The sequence below is a fragment of the Periplaneta americana genome, chromosome 11 (genome assembly GCF_040183065.1).
Source record: "Periplaneta americana isolate PAMFEO1 chromosome 11, P.americana_PAMFEO1_priV1, whole genome shotgun sequence".
Lineage (NCBI taxonomy): Eukaryota > Metazoa > Arthropoda > Insecta > Blattodea > Blattidae > Periplaneta > Periplaneta americana.
The window spans coordinates 1,272,468-1,294,152 of NC_091127.1; the positions used below are offsets into that span (position 1 = coordinate 1,272,468).

At 34.5% G+C, this 21,685-nt stretch overlaps 3 protein-coding genes across 3 annotated transcripts in view; 1 reads left to right on the forward strand and 2 right to left on the reverse strand.

Annotated features, from left to right (window-relative positions):
• The window catches only part of LOC138708713 (venom carboxylesterase-6-like), a 30,149-nt gene extending 14,593 nt beyond the window's left edge, over positions 1–15,556 (reverse strand). Inside the window, exons 1-4 of the mRNA XM_069838817.1 lie at positions 15,295–15,556; positions 13,109–13,267; positions 1,519–1,672; positions 1,254–1,439 (exon numbers count right to left, since the gene is read on the reverse strand). Coding sequence (XP_069694918.1) covers positions 1,254–1,439; positions 1,519–1,672; positions 13,109–13,267; positions 15,295–15,489 — 694 coding nt within the window. The 5' untranslated portion in view covers positions 15,490–15,556. The remainder of the gene's footprint in view (positions 1–1,253; positions 1,440–1,518; positions 1,673–13,108; positions 13,268–15,294) is intronic.
• Positions 1–21,685, forward strand: part of LOC138708711 (uro-adherence factor A-like) — a 146,929-nt gene that overhangs the window by 73,019 nt on the left and 52,225 nt on the right. The window lies entirely within an intron of this gene.
• The window catches only part of LOC138708714 (venom carboxylesterase-6-like), a 49,836-nt gene continuing 48,366 nt past the window's right edge, over positions 20,216–21,685 (reverse strand). The window contains exon 12 of the mRNA XM_069838818.1: positions 20,216–20,783. Within this exon, the coding sequence (XP_069694919.1) occupies positions 20,579–20,783 (205 nt within the window). The 3' untranslated portion in view covers positions 20,216–20,578. The remainder of the gene's footprint in view (positions 20,784–21,685) is intronic.

Below are 21,685 nucleotides of genomic sequence, written 5' to 3' on the forward strand. Positions count from 1 at the left end.
ATGTCCGATACTACCCGACTCTCCCCTACGTTATCTTTTTAAGAATTCTTGGTTGCTTCGTATTTCTAAGTGCTTTGTGGTGTATCCGTGATCCATTTTTGTAATAGTATCGCCTCAAGTTCTGAGAACTGCTAGGCAGCATATCAGTGTTATTATTGGATAATAAATTAACATGGACAAGGAGGAGAGATCTTGCAACACATAATTAGGAATGTTTGTTGTTACTGAAGATGATTTCATTCCACTCTTTGTTGTGAAACATAACAGATAAGAGCTCGGGTATGAACATTATTTAATTTAAACAAATCTCTCGCCTCTCGCTCATATCTATCAAGTAAGGCAATATATCTTCTTGTGATTCCTGTTATCGAGCTTCGTCAATCGATATCCTTCAAGATATACTGAAAGATGGTTGTTTAAAAAACGATTTGGCTTTCCTATTAGCAAATCTAAGCTTTTTGTCTGACACCATAAAAAACTCGAAACATCCAAAAACCTATTGCCTGAAACAGGGAGGTGCGTGCCGTGAAAATTAATCTAGACTCGCTACCAGGTTCAGAAGTACAAGTACTAAGGGACAAATTCCAGAATGTGTTTGGGAAAAACAGTGGATATAAAAAAATGTGTAAAGTTGCTCAAGTATTGGAGGGTGTGCCTGTAGGTGAAATTGACGGTGTTAAATATGCACGTCTGACGTCCTGTGATGTGGAAAGATCGTTTTCACAGTATAAGTTGTTGTTCAGAGATAATCGGCATGCATTTGTGATGGAAAATTTGGAGATGACCTTTGTTGTTCACTGCAATTCTCGGCCAACTGCTAGCACTCAAGTGTGGTTGGTGAGTACCTAATAACATTTTTTTTTCCAAGCTAAGTAAGGTATTTTTGTCATATTTAAAAGAATTTTTTTTTTATTTTTAGCAAACATTTTCATACTTTTTAGCACATAAAAAATAAATATATTTAAATTTTTAGCACATAAAAATCCGCTCCCTAATCATAACTTTAGAACATTGCGTAAAACACTCTGTATGAAGATATTAGTACCTAATAATTGTCATAAATCTTTTGTAATGTAATGTCAAACTAAATTCATGCCTATAGGTAAGAATTCATTGTACTCATTTCATCTTTGTGTTTCCAAAAGTAAACTGTGTACAGTTACAGTATTTTCGTTATGTGAGAATAAATTCAGGCATTTTTAAGTTGAAGAATTTCTTTACAAATGATCGTAAAGTTGTATAATAATTCTTACCTCGGGATAGCGGTGAAAGGTAATGGAAATGAACGCTAGCTCCTCCGCCAGCATTTCCAGTGATAGTTACGCTGTTGGGGTTCCCACCAAATGCTACAATATTCTTCTGGATCCACTTGAGGGCTGCTACCTGATCTTTTAAACCCATGTTTCCAGGAACAGCACTATCTTCAGTTGTAAGAAACCCTTCAAAGAAAATATTATGGTTGAATATCATATTAACTTACTTTTGCATGAGCATCATGTGCAAAATCAGTTGTCTTACCAAGTGGCCCAAGTCTGTAGTTCAGAGTCACTAACACAACATCTTTGTCTAATAGAAGATGCGGTTTGAATTCGTGCGACGACCCGTACATAAATGCCCCACCGTGTATGTAAGCAATGACATCGAAATTTGCAGAGGAACTTCCAGTTGGAATCTGTGGGAAAGCAGATACGCTTAGTTAAACACATTGATCTTCTGGTACTGTTTAAGAGTAAGTTTTTTTTTTAATTTGCTGAAAACATAAAAAATCAAAATAGATTATTATTATTATTATTATTATTATTATTATTATTATTATTATTATTATTATTATTTGTAACTGCGAGAACGTGACTCGCGAGACATTGTCGCTCGCAGTGATAGCTGTGCATTTCGCTTGCTTCTAACCTCCGCCAACCCCCACCCTGTCATTCACTGGAGTCAAACTCCGTTCCATTTGTATTTGTCTCTGACCTGCGAGTGGCATATGTCTCTCTCGAAACCATGTACGAAAGTTCCAAATAGGATGGGAGGACGCATTTTTTTGCTGGCAATATGATGAGAATATTAAATGTTTATTACGAGGAAAACGGTTGTATAACATAAAACGGCATTATACATGTTACTGATGAAACATTAAAAGGTTAAGTGTTATCATCATCATCATCATCATCATCATCATCATCATCATCATCATCATCATCATCTCTGTACGTCGATCCTTTTTCAGCAGAAGTACGAATAATGCGGTTAGCTCTTCAATTTGAACTCACTGATTTACTATGTGATGTCAAATGAAAGCTAAATGTAAAGACTTGAGTGTACCTCGTTTTACCGTGACAACGCTTTTGAGTTTCTTTAGCACTCTGATTGTTAACTTATTTATGTCTTTGTTTTATGAAGAATTTTAGATAAGGGCGCAAATAGCCATAGTAGCTGACGCGCCCTTTTTAAACCCTACTACTACTACTACTACTACTACTACTACTACTACTACTACTACTACTACTACTACTACTACTACTACTACTACTACTACTACTACTACTACTACTACTACTACTACTACTACTACTACTACTACTACTACTACTACTACTACTACTACTACTACTACTACTACTACTACTACTACTACTACTACTACTACTACTACTACTACTACTACTACTACTACTACTACTACTACTACTACTACTACTACTACTACTACTACTACTACTACTACTACTACTACTACTACTACTACTACTACTACTACTACTACTACTACTACTACTACTACTACTACTACTACTACTACTACTACTACTACTACTACTACTACTACTACTACTACTACTACTACTACTACTACTACTACTACTACTACTACTACTACTACTACTACTACTACTACTACTACTACTACTACTACTACTACTACTACTACTACTACTACTACTACTACTACTACTACTACTACTACTACTACTACTACTACTACTACTACTACTACTACTACTACTACTACTACTACTACTACTACTACTACTACTACTACTACTACTACTACTACTACTACTACTACTACTACTACTACTACTACTACTACTACTACTACTACTACTACTACTACTACTACTACTACTACTACTACTACTACTACTACTACTACTACTACTACTACTACTACTACTACTACTACTACTACTACTACTACTACTACTACTACTACTACTACTACTACTACTACTACTACTACTACTACTACTACTACTACTACTACTACTACTACTACTACTACTACTACTACTACTACTACTACTACTACTACTACTACTACTACTACTACTACTACTACTACTACTACTACTACTACTACTACTACTACTACTACTACTACTACTACTACTACTACTACTACTACTACTACTACTACTACTACTACTACTACTACTACTACTACTACTACTACTACTACTACTACTACTACTACTACTACTACTACTACTACTACTACTACTACTACTACTACTACTACTACTACTACTACTACTACTACTACTACTACTACTACTACTACTACTACTACTACTACTACTACTACTACTACTACTACTACTACTACTACTACTACTACTACTACTACTACTACTACTACTACTACTACTACTACTACTACTACTACTACTACTACTACTACTACTACTACTACTACTACTACTACTACTACTACTACTACTACTACTACTACTACTACTACTACTACTACTACTACTACTACTACTACTACTACTACTACTACTACTACTACTACTACTACTACTACTACTACTACTACTACTACTACTACTACTACTACTACTACTACTACTACTACTACTACTACTACTACTACTACTACTACTACTACTACTACTACTACTACTACTACTACTACTACTACTACTACTACTACTACTACTACTACTACTACTACTACTACTACTACTACTACTACTACTACTACTACTACTACTACTACTACTACTACTACTACTACTACTACTACTACTACTACTACTACTACTACTACTACTACTACTACTACTACTACTACTACTACTACTACTACTACTACTACTACTACTACTACTACTACTACTACTACTACTACTACTACTACTACTACTACTACTACTACTACTACTACTACTACTACTACTACTACTACTACTACTACTACTACTACTACTACTACTACTACTACTACTACTACTACTACTACTACTACTACTACTACTACTACTACTACTACTACTACTACTACTACTACTACTACTACTACTACTACTACTACTACTACTACTACTACTACTACTACTACTACTACTACTACTACTACTACTACTACTACTACTACTACTACTACTACTACTACTACTACTACTACTACTACTACTACTACTACTACTACTACTACTACTACTACTACTACTACTACTACTACTACTACTACTACTACTACTACTACTACTACTACTACTACTACTACTACTACTACTACTACTACTACTACTACTACTACTACTACTACTACTACTACTACTACTACTACTACTACTACTACTACTACTACTACTACTACTACTACTACTACTACTACTACTACTACTACTACTACTACTACTACTACTACTACTACTACTACTACTACTACTACTACTACTACTACTACTACTACTACTACTACTACTACTACTACTACTACTACTACTACTACTACTACTACTACTACTACTACTACTACTACTACTACTACTACTACTACTACTACTACTACTACTACTACTACTACTACTACTACTACTACTACTACTACTACTACTACTACTACTACTACTACTACTACTACTACTACTACTACTACTACTACTACTACTACTACTACTACTACTACTACTACTACTACTACTACTACTACTACTACTACTACTACTACTACTACTACTACTACTACTACTACTACTACTACTACTACTACTACTACTACTACTACTACTACTACTACTACTACTACTACTACTACTACTACTACTACTACTACTACTACTACTACTACTACTACTACTACTACTACTACTACTACTACTACTACTACTACTACTACTACTACTACTACTACTACTACTACTACTACTACTACTACTACTACTACTACTACTACTACTACTACTACTACTACTACTACTACTACTACTACTACTACTACTACTACTACTACTACTACTACTACTACTACTACTACTACTACTACTACTACTACTACTACTACTACTACTACTACTACTACTACTACTACTACTACTACTACTACTACTACTACTACTACTACTACTACTACTACTACTACTACTACTACTACTACTACTACTACTACTACTACTACTACTACTACTACTACTACTACTACTACTACTACTACTACTACTACTACTACTACTACTACTACTACTACTACTACTACTACTACTACTACTACTACTACTACTACTACTACTACTACTACTACTACTACTACTACTACTACTACTACTACTACTACTACTACTACTACTACTACTACTACTACTACTACTACTACTACTACTACTACTACTACTACTACTACTACTACTACTACTACTACTACTACTACTACTACTACTACTACTACTACTACTACTACTACTACTACTACTACTACTACTACTACTACTACTACTACTACTACTACTACTACTACTACTACTACTACTACTACTACTACTACTACTACTACTACTACTACTACTACTACTACTACTACTACTACTACTACTACTACTACTACTACTACTACTACTACTACTACTACTACTACTACTACTACTACTACTACTACTACTACTACTACTACTACTACTACTACTACTACTACTACTACTACTACTACTACTACTACTACTACTACTACTACTACTACTACTACTACTACTACTACTACTACTACTACTACTACTACTACTACTACTACTACTACTACTACTACTACTACTACTACTACTACTACTACTACTACTACTACTACTACTACTACTACTACTACTACTACTACTACTACTACTACTACTACTACTACTACTACTACTACTACTACTACTACTACTACTACTACTACTACTACTACTACTACTACTACTACTACTACTACTACTACTACTACTACTACTACTACTACTACTACTACTACTACTACTACTACTACTACTACTACTACTACTACTACTACTACTACTACTACTACTACTACTACTACTACTACTACTACTACTACTACTACTACTACTACTACTACTACTACTACTACTACTACTACTACTACTACTACTACTACTACTACTACTACTACTACTACTACTACTACTACTACTACTACTACTACTACTACTACTACTACTACTACTACTACTACTACTACTACTACTACTACTACTACTACTACTACTACTACTACTACTACTACTACTACTACTACTACTACTACTACTACTACTACTACTACTACTACTACTACTACTACTACTACTACTACTACTACTACTACTACTACTACTACTACTACTACTACTACTACTACTACTACTACTACTACTACTACTACTACTACTACTACTACTACTACTACTACTACTACTACTACTACTACTACTACTACTACTACTACTACTACTACTACTACTACTACTACTACTACTACTACTACTACTACTACTACTACTACTACTACTACTACTACTACTACTACTACTACTACTACTACTACTACTACTACTACTACTACTACTACTACTACTACTACTACTACTACTACTACTACTACTACTACTACTACTACTACTACTACTACTACTACTACTACTACTACTACTACTACTACTACTACTACTACTACTACTACTACTACTACTACTACTACTACTACTACTACTACTACTACTACTACTACTACTACTACTACTACTACTACTACTACTACTACTACTACTACTACTACTACTACTACTACTACTACTACTACTACTACTACTACTACTACTACTACTACTACTACTACTACTACTACTACTACTACTACTACTACTACTACTACTACTACTACTACTACTACTACTACTACTACTACTACTACTACTACTACTACTACTACTACTACTACTACTACTACTACTACTACTACTACTACTACTACTACTACTACTACTACTACTACTACTACTACTACTACTACTACTACTACTACTACTACTACTACTACTACTACTACTACTACTACTACTACTACTACTACTACTACTACTACTACTACTACTACTACTACTACTACTACTACTACTACTACTACTACTACTACTACTACTACTACTACTACTACTACTACTACTACTACTACTACTACTACTACTACTACTACTACTACTACTACTACTACTACTACTACTACTACTACTACTACTACTACTACTACTACTACTACTACTACTACTACTACTACTACTACTACTACTACTACTACTACTACTACTACTACTACTACTACTACTACTACTACTACTACTACTACTACTACTACTACTACTACTACTACTACTACTACTACTACTACTACTACTACTACTACTACTACTACTACTACTACTACTACTACTACTACTACTACTACTACTACTACTACTACTACTACTACTACTACTACTACTACTACTACTACTACTACTACTACTACTACTACTACTACTACTACTACTACTACTACTACTACTACTACTACTACTACTACTACTACTACTACTACTACTACTACTACTACTACTACTACTACTACTACTACTACTACTACTACTACTACTACTACTACTACTACTACTACTACTACTACTACTACTACTACTACTACTACTACTACTACTACTACTACTACTACTACTACTACTACTACTACTACTACTACTACTACTACTACTACTACTACTACTACTACTACTACTACTACTACTACTACTACTACTACTACTACTACTACTACTACTACTACTACTACTACTACTACTACTACTACTACTACTACTACTACTACTACTACTACTACTACTACTACTACTACTACTACTACTACTACTACTACTACTACTACTACTACTACTACTACTACTACTACTACTACTACTACTACTACTACTACTACTACTACTACTACTACTACTACTACTACTACTACTACTACTACTACTACTACTACTACTACTACTACTACTACTACTACTACTACTACTACTACTACTACTACTACTACTACTACTACTACTACTACTACTACTACTACTACTACTACTACTACTACTACTACTACTACTACTACTACTACTACTACTACTACTACTACTACTACTACTACTACTACTACTACTACTACTACTACTACTACTACTACTACTACTACTACTACTACTACTACTACTACTACTACTACTACTACTACTACTACTACTACTACTACTACTACTACTACTACTACTACTACTACTACTACTACTACTACTACTACTACTACTACTACTACTACTACTACTACTACTACTACTACTACTACTACTACTACTACTACTACTACTACTACTACTACTACTACTACTACTACTACTACTACTACTACTACTACTACTACTACTACTACTACTACTACTACTACTACTACTACTACTACTACTACTACTACTACTACTACTACTACTACTACTACTACTACTACTACTACTACTACTACTACTACTACTACTACTACTACTACTACTACTACTACTACTACTACTACTACTACTACTACTACTACTACTACTACTACTACTACTACTACTACTACTACTACTACTACTACTACTACTACTACTACTACTACTACTACTACTACTACTACTACTACTACTACTACTACTACTACTACTACTACTACTACTACTACTACTACTACTACTACTACTACTACTACTACTACTACTACTACTACTACTACTACTACTACTACTACTACTACTACTACTACTACTACTACTACTACTACTACTACTACTACTACTACTACTACTACTACTACTACTACTACTACTACTACTACTACTACTACTACTACTACTACTACTACTACTACTACTACTACTACTACTACTACTACTACTACTACTACTACTACTACTACTACTACTACTACTACTACTACTACTACTACTACTACTACTACTACTACTACTACTACTACTACTACTACTACTACTACTACTACTACTACTACTACTACTACTACTACTACTACTACTACTACTACTACTACTACTACTACTACTACTACTACTACTACTACTACTACTACTACTACTACTACTACTACTACTACTACTACTACTACTACTACTACTACTACTACTACTACTACTACTACTACTACTACTACTACTACTACTACTACTACTACTACTACTACTACTACTACTACTACTACTACTACTACTACTACTACTACTACTACTACTACTACTACTACTACTACTACTACTACTACTACTACTACTACTACTACTACTACTACTACTACTACTACTACTACTACTACTACTACTACTACTACTACTACTACTACTACTACTACTACTACTACTACTACTACTACTACTACTACTACTACTACTACTACTACTACTACTACTACTACTACTACTACTACTACTACTACTACTACTACTACTACTACTACTACTACTACTACTACTACTACTACTACTACTACTACTACTACTACTACTACTACTACTACTACTACTACTACTACTACTACTACTACTACTACTACTACTACTACTACTACTACTACTACTACTACTACTACTACTACTACTACTACTACTACTACTACTACTACTACTACTACTACTACTACTACTACTACTACTACTACTACTACTACTACTACTACTACTACTACTACTACTACTACTACTACTACTACTACTACTACTACTACTACTACTACTACTACTACTACTACTACTACTACTACTACTACTACTACTACTACTACTACTACTACTACTACTACTACTACTACTACTACTACTACTACTACTACTACTACTACTACTACTACTACTACTACTACTACTACTACTACTACTACTACTACTACTACTACTACTACTACTACTACTACTACTACTACTACTACTACTACTACTACTACTACTACTACTACTACTACTACTACTACTACTACTACTACTACTACTACTACTACTACTACTACTACTACTACTACTACTACTACTACTACTACTACTACTACTACTACTACTACTACTACTACTACTACTACTACTACTACTACTACTACTACTACTACTACTACTACTACTACTACTACTACTACTACTACTACTACTACTACTACTACTACTACTACTACTACTACTACTACTACTACTACTACTACTACTACTACTACTACTACTACTACTACTACTACTACTACTACTACTACTACTACTACTACTACTACTACTACTACTACTACTACTACTACTACTACTACTACTACTACTACTACTACTACTACTACTACTACTACTACTACTACTACTACTACTACTACTACTACTACTACTACTACTACTACTACTACTACTACTACTACTACTACTACTACTACTACTACTACTACTACTACTACTACTACTACTACTACTACTACTACTACTACTACTACTACTACTACTACTACTACTACTACTACTACTACTACTACTACTACTACTACTACTACTACTACTACTACTACTACTACTACTACTACTACTACTACTACTACTACTACTACTACTACTACTACTACTACTACTACTACTACTACTACTACTACTACTACTACTACTACTACTACTACTACTACTACTACTACTACTACTACTACTACTACTACTACTACTACTACTACTACTACTACTACTACTACTACTACTACTACTACTACTACTACTACTACTACTACTACTACTACTACTACTACTACTACTACTACTACTACTACTACTACTACTACTACTACTACTACTACTACTACTACTACTACTACTACTACTACTACTACTACTACTACTACTACTACTACTACTACTACTACTACTACTACTACTACTACTACTACTACTACTACTACTACTACTACTACTACTACTACTACTACTACTACTACTACTACTACTACTACTACTACTACTACTACTACTACTACTACTACTACTACTACTACTACTACTACTACTACTACTACTACTACTACTACTACTACTACTACTACTACTACTACTACTACTACTACTACTACTACTACTACTACTACTACTACTACTACTACTACTACTACTACTACTACTACTACTACTACTACTACTACTACTACTACTACTACTACTACTACTACTACTACTACTACTACTACTACTACTACTACTACTACTACTACTACTACTACTACTACTTAGCCTTGTACTGTATAAAATTATATTTAAGTGCTTGACGTAAGGAAAATGAAAATCCGTTAATAAGTCAGACAGTTGCTTAACTTCCCCTTCGAGTGTCCGCCTCCCCCCATAGGTGCTATGCACGTTGCAGGTTACACAGTGGCTCGGCGCATTGTTACATTTTCGCCACCGCTGTGTTATGTTAATGTTAGTAGTGTAACGTATTGATAGTGTAAAATATTATAATTTTATACAGGTTTAAATTTTTGCCATTGTACTCTTACGAGTAGCTAGAGCACTCTAATTTCCTGCCTCAAGCATTTCAAGATTCTAATCTAGCTGGAATTCGTTGTGTGTAAACACAGAGTTTGAAGCAGGTTTTCGCATCGTGCTCAAGCTTCCTATCTCATTCCCACCAATTCTGCATTTATCACCACCGTCTTTATTGATGCAATATAATTTCATGTGCATGTGATAAAGCCTGCGTTAAGTCCATTATTTCTTTCTACTGTTTTATTTTTACCCATCTGAAATTTTCTGTTCAATTGTGACGATGTGACATTCTTTTTAGATGCCTGTGCTGTGTTAGTTTTCATTCCTCTAGCTACAGTATATTACATCGAAAATCGTCTTTTTTACAGGCATAATTTTTCTTATAATGCCATTTTGGACGTTTATTTTCTGGCCAAACATCCCAGAAATCCATGTGAATAATCATAATTTGAAAATAATTACTTTCTGTATTGCAGTTATCAGCACGTGGTTTGGAACAATGTGAACATGAAATATTGTTGCATAATTCCAGACACCATACTGCACGATCTCCATTAAGGAGAAAAAAAAAGGCGAAACATCTATAAGCCTGTAATGGATTATTTTAAATCTAAATAAAACCTCAACCATATTCAAGTTCATGGCTTGCTATACGTAGAGGTTCTCTAGGAGCTGTTCCAAAATACTTCGAGGATTTCATAAAGACATTTGATTTACCAACTTCTGTTAGGGATAATGTTATGTCTATGTTTTTTTTTTTTTATTTAACGATGCTCACAACTGCCGAGGTTATATCAGCGTCGCCGATGTGCCGGAATTTTGTCCCGCAGGAGTTCTTTTACATGCCAGTAAATCTACTGACATGAGCCTGTGGCATTTAAGCGCGCTTAAGTGCCATCGACTTGGGGACGGAATCGAACCCGCAACCTCGGGCACAGAAGGCCAGTACTCTATAGACTGCGCTACCCAGACTGATGGACAAGACATCATGTCAGATTATTATTATTATTATTATTATTATTATTATTATTATTATTATTATTATTAACTGAATTATGTTTCATTGTTTGTATCAAAATTAATAATTGTAAGTATACTGAGTCTTCATAGGAAGGCAGTTTGGTAAATAATAATAATAATAATAATAATAATAATAATAATACAAAATAATAATAATAATAATAATAATAATAATACAAAATAATAATAATAATAATAATAATAATAAATATATGAATACTGTATATTGAAATATGAAGGGACTTTTCTTTGTCACTGTAAGTACTTGATCTTACCTGTGGAGTATAGACATTTAAAAACAGACAGTCTTCATCACCCAGAATACTTTCTTGAATATGAGCTATTGGAGGGAATGTGCGGCGATATTGCAGACACATAGCGCCTGGTAAGGCAGCATTCCATATGCCTTCCCATGGTTCAGGTGGTACAGGATCCTGTAAAGAAAATTATTCAGTTTTTCTGAATATATGAATTCATATTGTTCTTGTTATGGCATAGGATACTGTTGTTTGTAAGTTATAGTAGACATCGTTTGTTTAGGAAAATGCCTATTTTATTTGAATGTTCACATTTAAAGGCTTTTAGTAAATGTGCACAAATCATGAGAAATGAAGCATTCTGATGAAGTTTGATATTGCTTTTTTTTTTGCCGTTTCTTATAGTAGCCATAGATATGAGACACCTGTTGCAATGCAGTGTTGTTTCGCTTACTCTGGAATCGACCTTGTCCTTACCCAGCACTGCTACCTGACTCCAGCACTGACCTACCCCATTAATTCCTGGCTTAGTTGCCTCATGAGTGATGCCTTATTGGTCTCCCTTGTGTTGTTCAAACTTTTCTTCGTACAGTTGACTAAACAAGAACAAACATCAGTTATTAGTCGAATACATGAACCGTTGGATTTCCACGCTGATAACCTGGTTTCGAATCTCGGTGAGTCCAACTATAATGTGTGGTGGACAAAGACGGTGCTTGCTGGTAGGACTTCGCGGCTTTACAGACGTCTCATTATTGTTACATTAATCATCGTCACACTGATCTTGTCCAATAAACTTGACAGAAGTTTGTGCATTAATCTTGAAAAGTTGCTTTTTGTTTATTGTTGGCCTAACTCAAATTAATATTTTCCAGTGTGCTTTGTTAAGTTATTTATGGTCGTATGAATGTTTACCCTATGAATTATGGGTGATTCAATATAATTTTAGTGCCTTTTATTACCCTATTTTTATTGTTTTTAGAGCCTTTTTAGGCGCCTAAAATATCATTTTTATACTCCCGTCGCTCTAATTTCCGGCAGCCAATCACGTTGCAGGTCGGCTACATTTAAATGTGTGCGTCTTGTGATTCGCTGGTGAAGACGTCATGCATTTCCTAAGGCTCGATAAATACTTAATATAATCGCCCGCCATTTTGGCTCTTTCGTTGGCGTTCGCAGAAAGCACACGAAGACGTTATTTGCCGCTCAATTATTTGCTGGATTACAGTGCGTTTGATTTATTATCATAGGAGCTACGACATGATAATGTTTAACGGTGTGGCAAATAGATTCCTCGTCTGGTAGCTCGGCAACAAAAGAACAAACCTATCTAGACTTTATAGAGCCTTCACTTCCTAAGACGTAAGCAAAGAGGAGGAGTCACGCCGGAAATAACAGCGTCACGACTATAGTTCCTTAACTTCCGATGTCTAGTTATAAGTTATTACCACTTTGTAATGTCCGTAATGAACGTTTTTAATTTCTGTGTATGTTCCTTTAGGTATATAAAATACATCCACTGATAAGTTAGAAGACTAATTTAAGTAAAACATAAAAATATGAATCAAAATGTAAATTCTGTATTTGACCAGTCTGGGTGATTTCTGTAAGTGAACTTCCACAGGAACAAAGCTGGGACACTCACACCACTTCTCGCTCTATGTACGTAACTGACTCCGTAGGAAATAACATTAAATTGTATAATTTTGATGCGTAGGCCGTAATAATTGTATTGAACGGCCAGAGAAAGACTCATACTAGAAGATCGTCTGTAGTATTGTTTTGCAAATAGTCTTTCCATTGCACTTCTGATTTATTTATTCTTACTTGTGCATACAAATCACAGTGACGTGAAATCCAAGAATCATAGAAAGGGTATGATCTTGAGTATGAATATTCCTGTTGTTAAGGTCATTGTCGACGTTCATATTTTGCTTTTCTCTTAAAATAAGCAATTCATTACCGAATTTAAGTAAATCGCCAGAATTGGATGAGAGTTTAAAGACAGACATCATGAAGTGCTGCTTTTATTTAATTACATGTGGGTTAATTCGAAGTCTGATAAAAGATGTAAAAAGTATTAATTTTAACACATTACATTTTAACTAATTTATTATTGCAACGCGAGATAGTATGCGGTATTCTGGTCATTTGTCCCTCTCTCGGTTATCAACTTTATCTGTTGGGTGAAAGCACGATTTTACCTTGAATCTTAGTTTTCCAATGGGCGGTTGAGCATAACGTATCGATTGGAATGCAAGAAATGCTCGACCACTTCTTGATGTCAAATATGTTCCTTGCAGAGTTCCTTGATCTATAGTAACCAGTGGAGGCTTCTTAGGATATGCAGCCTCCAATGTCAGCAAAGCAGCACTTAGAAGCAGAATTTTTTCAAACATTGTGAACGTTTATAGAGACTTGTTATTGGAGATGCGTCCACTTTCACGTATTAAATGTAACTAACTGCACATAAATTTTAATCAAAGTGACCTTGTACTGAATAATAACAAAGCAATTAATATGTGATAAGTGTAATAAATATGTAAAAGGTTAACATTTTATTATGAATCATAGAATGCTTCATTCGAATATCAACAGTGTGACATAATTCATGCAGGCTGCTCTAATCTAGCTTCAAGTAGGCACGCCAATATATCCTGCTCTTTTATGAGTCCATTAATCTTATTCACTAGCTTACAACAGTAATTGATTTTCTCATTTGTATGTTGCCGTAGCAATAAAACCCACTTCTTATCTTTATATATAATTTGAACTGGTAATGGAAATTACGGGAAAATTACTGAACGGATTTTAATAAATGACCCCTCATTTTGAAGCTTGGAAAACCCAAAGTTTTTCAGAAAAATAGTAGTTCTCAGTGAAATGTCAATTTTTCAACATAATTTTTCCTATTTTCTAAAATCCATCTGTCGTCACTAACTGCATTTAGAATAAAACAAAACACTCACTACAGTAAGCAATACTACACGAAGGCCATGATCTGCAAAAATGCTGACATATTAGTGCGCAAATTAAATTGGTTATTAAAAACTTAACTTAATAAAAATAATTTACAGGTTCGATTCTGTGGTGTGTAATTTTCTGGGTAGGGCTGTGTATTGGAAATTAAAAACTACAAAACTTGAGGTGGTTTGATGACATTATTACCATTAGAAATGGAATATTGTTGTAGTTAATGCCATGATGTGACTATTTTTCATTAATAATTATACATATTAATGCTATATTGATGATATGAAAGTGAAACGTTTTGGGGTTATATAAGTAGATGTAGAGAATAACTTAAATTAGATTTTGATTTCTATATTTTACTGAGTGGCGGCTATATAGTATATATAGTATATGTTACTGAAAGCTATAAAACTTACGTAAGATAATACTATTATTAAAAATCAAATATTTTTATAGTTATTAATCAAGTGGGGTTGGGTCTTTTTCATATATTTAATGGCGGCGTGGTGTAGATATTTATATGCGTGGTTCTCTTCAGTATTGGCTCGAGAGAATCTTTCATTACTATGGAAGCAAATAACTTTCAGAATGTCTGGTATTCTTCATTGAAAATAAATCTGAAAAATGTTTATTTGAACTTCTAATGAACTTAGTTTGCAGCATTTGCTGCACAAACCACTAGTTATAATATAATTCGTCATGATGTCTATGATTCGACGCCATGCTTTGACAGAGTGTGATCTCCATATAACGGGCCTGTGCTTGTCCTGTGCTGGTGTCGCTGCTTCGTGCTGACCACACGACCAGGGAGCCTGCATTGTAAATATGTTAAGTGTCGATTCGAAGCTTGTGAGTTGGTATAAATGGAGGCGGTGAAAAGATGAAGAAAGAGAGATATTGATTGAATGGTATTATATTAACATTAAATTAATATACAGTAAGTTTAATATTTTTGCATTCCTACAAGAAATAGTATACTCTCCCCTCTCTTTTTCCTACCATAAATCAGTTGGTTTACTTTATGCCCATACGAGACAAAGAGAATGTACTGCGATGTCGCCAAACTTCGTATCGATATTTCCAGGTAAATACACTTTCAGCTGCCTGATAACGAAAAAGTGGTTTTTAGGATTCCGTTTGTATAGGCCTACAGTTTTTTCTTTCAACAGTCGGACGGATTTTGCACTTATTCAATATTTTTGTTAATTTATCTGAAAGGTATGATGCACGTAAAAGCGTATATTTTACTTGTAAGCAATTTAGAATATTTGAAGCCCTTCTCATAAAACCGCATAAGCTTGTGATTTATTCGAAATCAACTTTGTCCATTGTTGTTTTTCCTCAACAAATAGCAAAGAATGAAACAGTATGTAGTGACTGAGAAAACGAGATTGAAGGTTAGAAAAGAATCTGATCTGTCATTAAAATCCAGTCTGAGACAATTATCATTTGTTTGTTGTAGTCTATTTTGTGTTTAGTGCGAGTTTTTAAATTGTTACTATTTTATGCACATCATTAATGGTCGAACACTATTGCGACATTCTCATATTTTTTTCGTCAACTTATGACTTTTAATCCGTGTCATAAGGCTCGGTTCGTTGAAATTCTATAGATGTATCTACGTATGTACGAGTATGTGTGCCCGTGTCAGTTTTAAACGGTATTTGTTTGATTGAACTTATCAGTTCACATTTTCTGTTTATTCGTATCTGCACCTTATATCAAAATTGTATTTCTGCACTCCACAGCTGTTTGCCTGCTGATCCGGAGCTGCGCTCGAGCTGAGTTCGATTCCTGCTTGGGCTGATGATATGGTTGAGTTTTTTTAGTAGGGTTTTTCCCAACTAAGGCGAATTTCGGGTAATCACATGGCGAATCCTGAGCCTCATCTCTCCAAATTCTATCATAATATTGGCAATTTCATCCACGCCAAATAACCTAGTAGTTAATGCAACATAAATCCATACGTTTGAGATGGGCAGGGCATGTAGTTCGTATGGGTGAATCTAGAAATGCATATAGAGTGTTAGTTGGAAGACCTTTGGGGGGCCAAGGCGTAGATGGAAGAATAATATTAAAATGGATTTGAGAGCGGTGGGATATAATGGTAGGGACTGGATTAATCTTGCTCAGGATAGGGACCGTAGGCGGGCTTATGTGAGGGCGGCAATGAACCTCCGAGTTCTTTAAAAGCTATAAGTTAGTTAATGTAACATCGTTAAATACATTCTATAAACTGGCGTCTCTATTATGTAATAATTACTGATGTCACGCTCGATCTCTGTGTGGGTCACTTCTTTATTTGCGATAATCTCTGATCTCTTCTGGAGATCCATGTTCCGTTCTGTCTAGACTTTCTACTGTTGTTATATAATCTTTTCATACATCTTGCTTAATCTTTTCGGTTCTTATATGGTAGATATAATAAACTAATGAAAGTGGTGGAATAAGTACTGAACTACATAATGCTGTAGATCAGTACGTTTCACTTACGGGCAATCTTCATTATGTAGAGGAAAGTGAGGACCACATAGTAATTTACAAAATGAATGCATACTACAAACAGATAATTAACAAACATACATTATGTACAGTTTTTCATACAAAGCTTACACATAGGCTTAATATTATTTTTTATACATCTTGATTACACAACCAGCGACGACCAATTCTGAGGATGACTCATAAATAGATCGAAACATGTAAACAAGGTACGTTAGAATTTAACACAAGAAAGTCTTATCATACATATTCCGAAATATTACTTTTTGTTATTGTTCACAAAATGTACTGTATGTTCAAATTGTTACAAATTACGATTCGGTAGCCTATAATAAAATATTTCTGTGGTGTCAGAAAACAACTGGCACGATATTTCCACTAGTGCGATGGCTGCATTATACAACTTTTTCAAGGTCAACTTTTCATCCCATTATGTAAAAGCGTATGCATGATTGTAGAGTTGACTTATCAAGGTTATTTCTTGTTTTCGATTTGATGAATTTCAAATTCGAAGAAGCACAGCTACACACATAAGTACTGCCAAGTAAAGACAATGTAATTATAAAGAACGTAATTTCTAAGTGTGGGGCACCCAGCATCTTTCAAACAGCTTTCAATATCCTTCTGGGAATTCGTATTTTTCTCTACGAAAAATTTATCCAGTTGATGTTTGATACGAAATCTTCATTGGAATTGCTCAGAAGCTTGTTACCTTCCTGAATTCTTTGAAGTCTACTTCATTTGACATGATTAAAACGCCATGTGGTATACACAAAGGTTTTTAGCCTTCTTTTTCTATGGCGAGTTGCTGTTTTCTTCATCACTTCATATTTAAAAGCTGAGTTGACGACGTGCTACAAAACGAGTCTACTTTAAGCTATTTTGTGCGAGATCGTGCGTATTTGCTTGGTTTCCGCATAAAACCAATCCGCGGAAGGTCTAAAATTCCACATTCAGTATTACCAACCTAACACACATAACAATTTCTCTCTTCTTACCGCTTAAGTGACATACTGATTTTACTGCTTTAGGCTTTTAACATATTATTTTTACAGACGTTCAATATAGTAATAATTATAATTGGAAACTTACCACTGCAATTTCACCTAAATTGCACTGTTAATTATTGTTTTTAAATATTTGCAAAAATTAAGTAAACTCTACAACTCCACTAAAGTTACTGCATTCGTGATGCAAATAACATTAAGGAAGCCGTGAAAAAATCAACAAGATTCCAGACTCATCATAGACTGGAGGAAAAAAAAGAGAGACGTATATCACGGCCTGCTGGAGTATAGTAAACATAGAAAACATTTTAAAGCAACAATGTTGAAGATAGATATTTTTTTTTTTTTACAAATTTGCCGTCATTGAACAGAAACCAAGATGGAGATTTCATTGCAACTAATTAGAAATTCCTCTTTCAGGTATGTAATAAACGATCTTCGCACAAAATAATGTACGATACACGAGCGGTATGTTTTCTTTAAATTCTTGGAAATTAAAAAAGCTTAACTACGTTTCGCCTTTTCAAACTTTTCCTCGAACATGAAAACTTTAACATACCGCTCTTGTAACGCATATTACTATTATCGTTAGCAGAGGACTTCGTTGTTGTTCCTGCAATAACTCCTATGTGCAAAAAAAAAATTTTCAGTAGGAACAAAAAACATTTATTCATCCTATGTCTGTCGTTATATTATAAAAAAAAACATTTCTGTACATTTTTATCATACATTATACACTAAATTTTTAAATAATAATTGTGCCATATCTTAACTTAGGCTACTACTAAAACAGTTCCCGAACTTAGGTATTTGTTATGAATTAAATTCATTTACAAAGAAATCAATATACTATTAAATTCATCATAATAAACTTTTTACTACATATTATTAAATCATACGTATGTAAGTTCAAAGTTGACTGAATAATAAATACAGATTTGGTGCAGTATTGCCATCATCTCACAGTTGACTGCAATCTCGCGTGCATCATGTTATGCACATATTTCTATAGTTCTTCACGTAAAGGCTGTATCTTGACATTAATCTGTGGTTCACTGATGGGCAGAGAATCCCAAAATTCTCTGTTTCCCAAGTCTAAACTGGATTTCATCTCTAGATAGCTGCTGTTTCCAATGTATAAATACGCGAGTTCTTCACTGCTGCCATCTACTTGTTCCCATACTAAGTTCTTTCCGTTAGGAATGGGATTTCTGTAAAAAAAAAAAAAAAAGAGAATAGTGTAGTGATTATAATGGTTTCCTACTAAAGGTACGGTCACACGTCGCTACTTTTGCAGCGCAACTTTTGTACTGCAGCTGCAAAAGTTGCGTGTCATGTTCACACGTAAGCCAAAAGTAGCGCGCTGCACGCTACTTTTCGTGCTGCGCAACCCGAGTGCTGCAAAAGTTGCAACTGGAGGTTGCGAGTCTGTTCACACACAAGGCGCTACTTTTGCAGCCGCAGTCATGCTGCAGGTTTCCATCTCCGTGTTGACTTCTCAATATACATTTTCTGGTTATGTTCGCATTATTAAGAAACTCATGCGAAAGCTTACTTATCTATTATTTGCTTTTCTGTCCTAACTAGTATTCAGAAATTGGCATTATTTTTACTATAAAGCTTTTAAAAACGCCTATATACTTAAATGATAACCAACAGCATATTCACGTAATCAATGTTGGCAACCCTCCTGTTTGAAACTACGCTACGGAAAATTAGAAAAGTGAATTATATCGTCAGCAAATATGCTCAGACTGTGTTGTGCATTTAATAACTGTTGCAAATAATTTATTTTCATCACATCTAACATTAAAATATATCCAAACAATAAAAGTATCATTGGCACATTTGGGTGGCAACACTGGTCGCAACCGCAGCAAAAGTTTCAACAAAACCGATATCAGAAATGCTGCGGCTGCAACCCTGAGAACCCTGTTCACACGTCGCTACTTCTAAGCTGCGCGCAGCATGGAAAAGTAGCGAGCTGCAGGTTCGGCAGCGCTACTTTTCGGGTTGCGCCGTTGTTCGCACGTCGCAGTACGAGAGTTGCGCAGTTTTTTGTACTGCAGCGCTGCAAAAGTAGCGACGTGTGACCGTACCTTTACGTATTTTA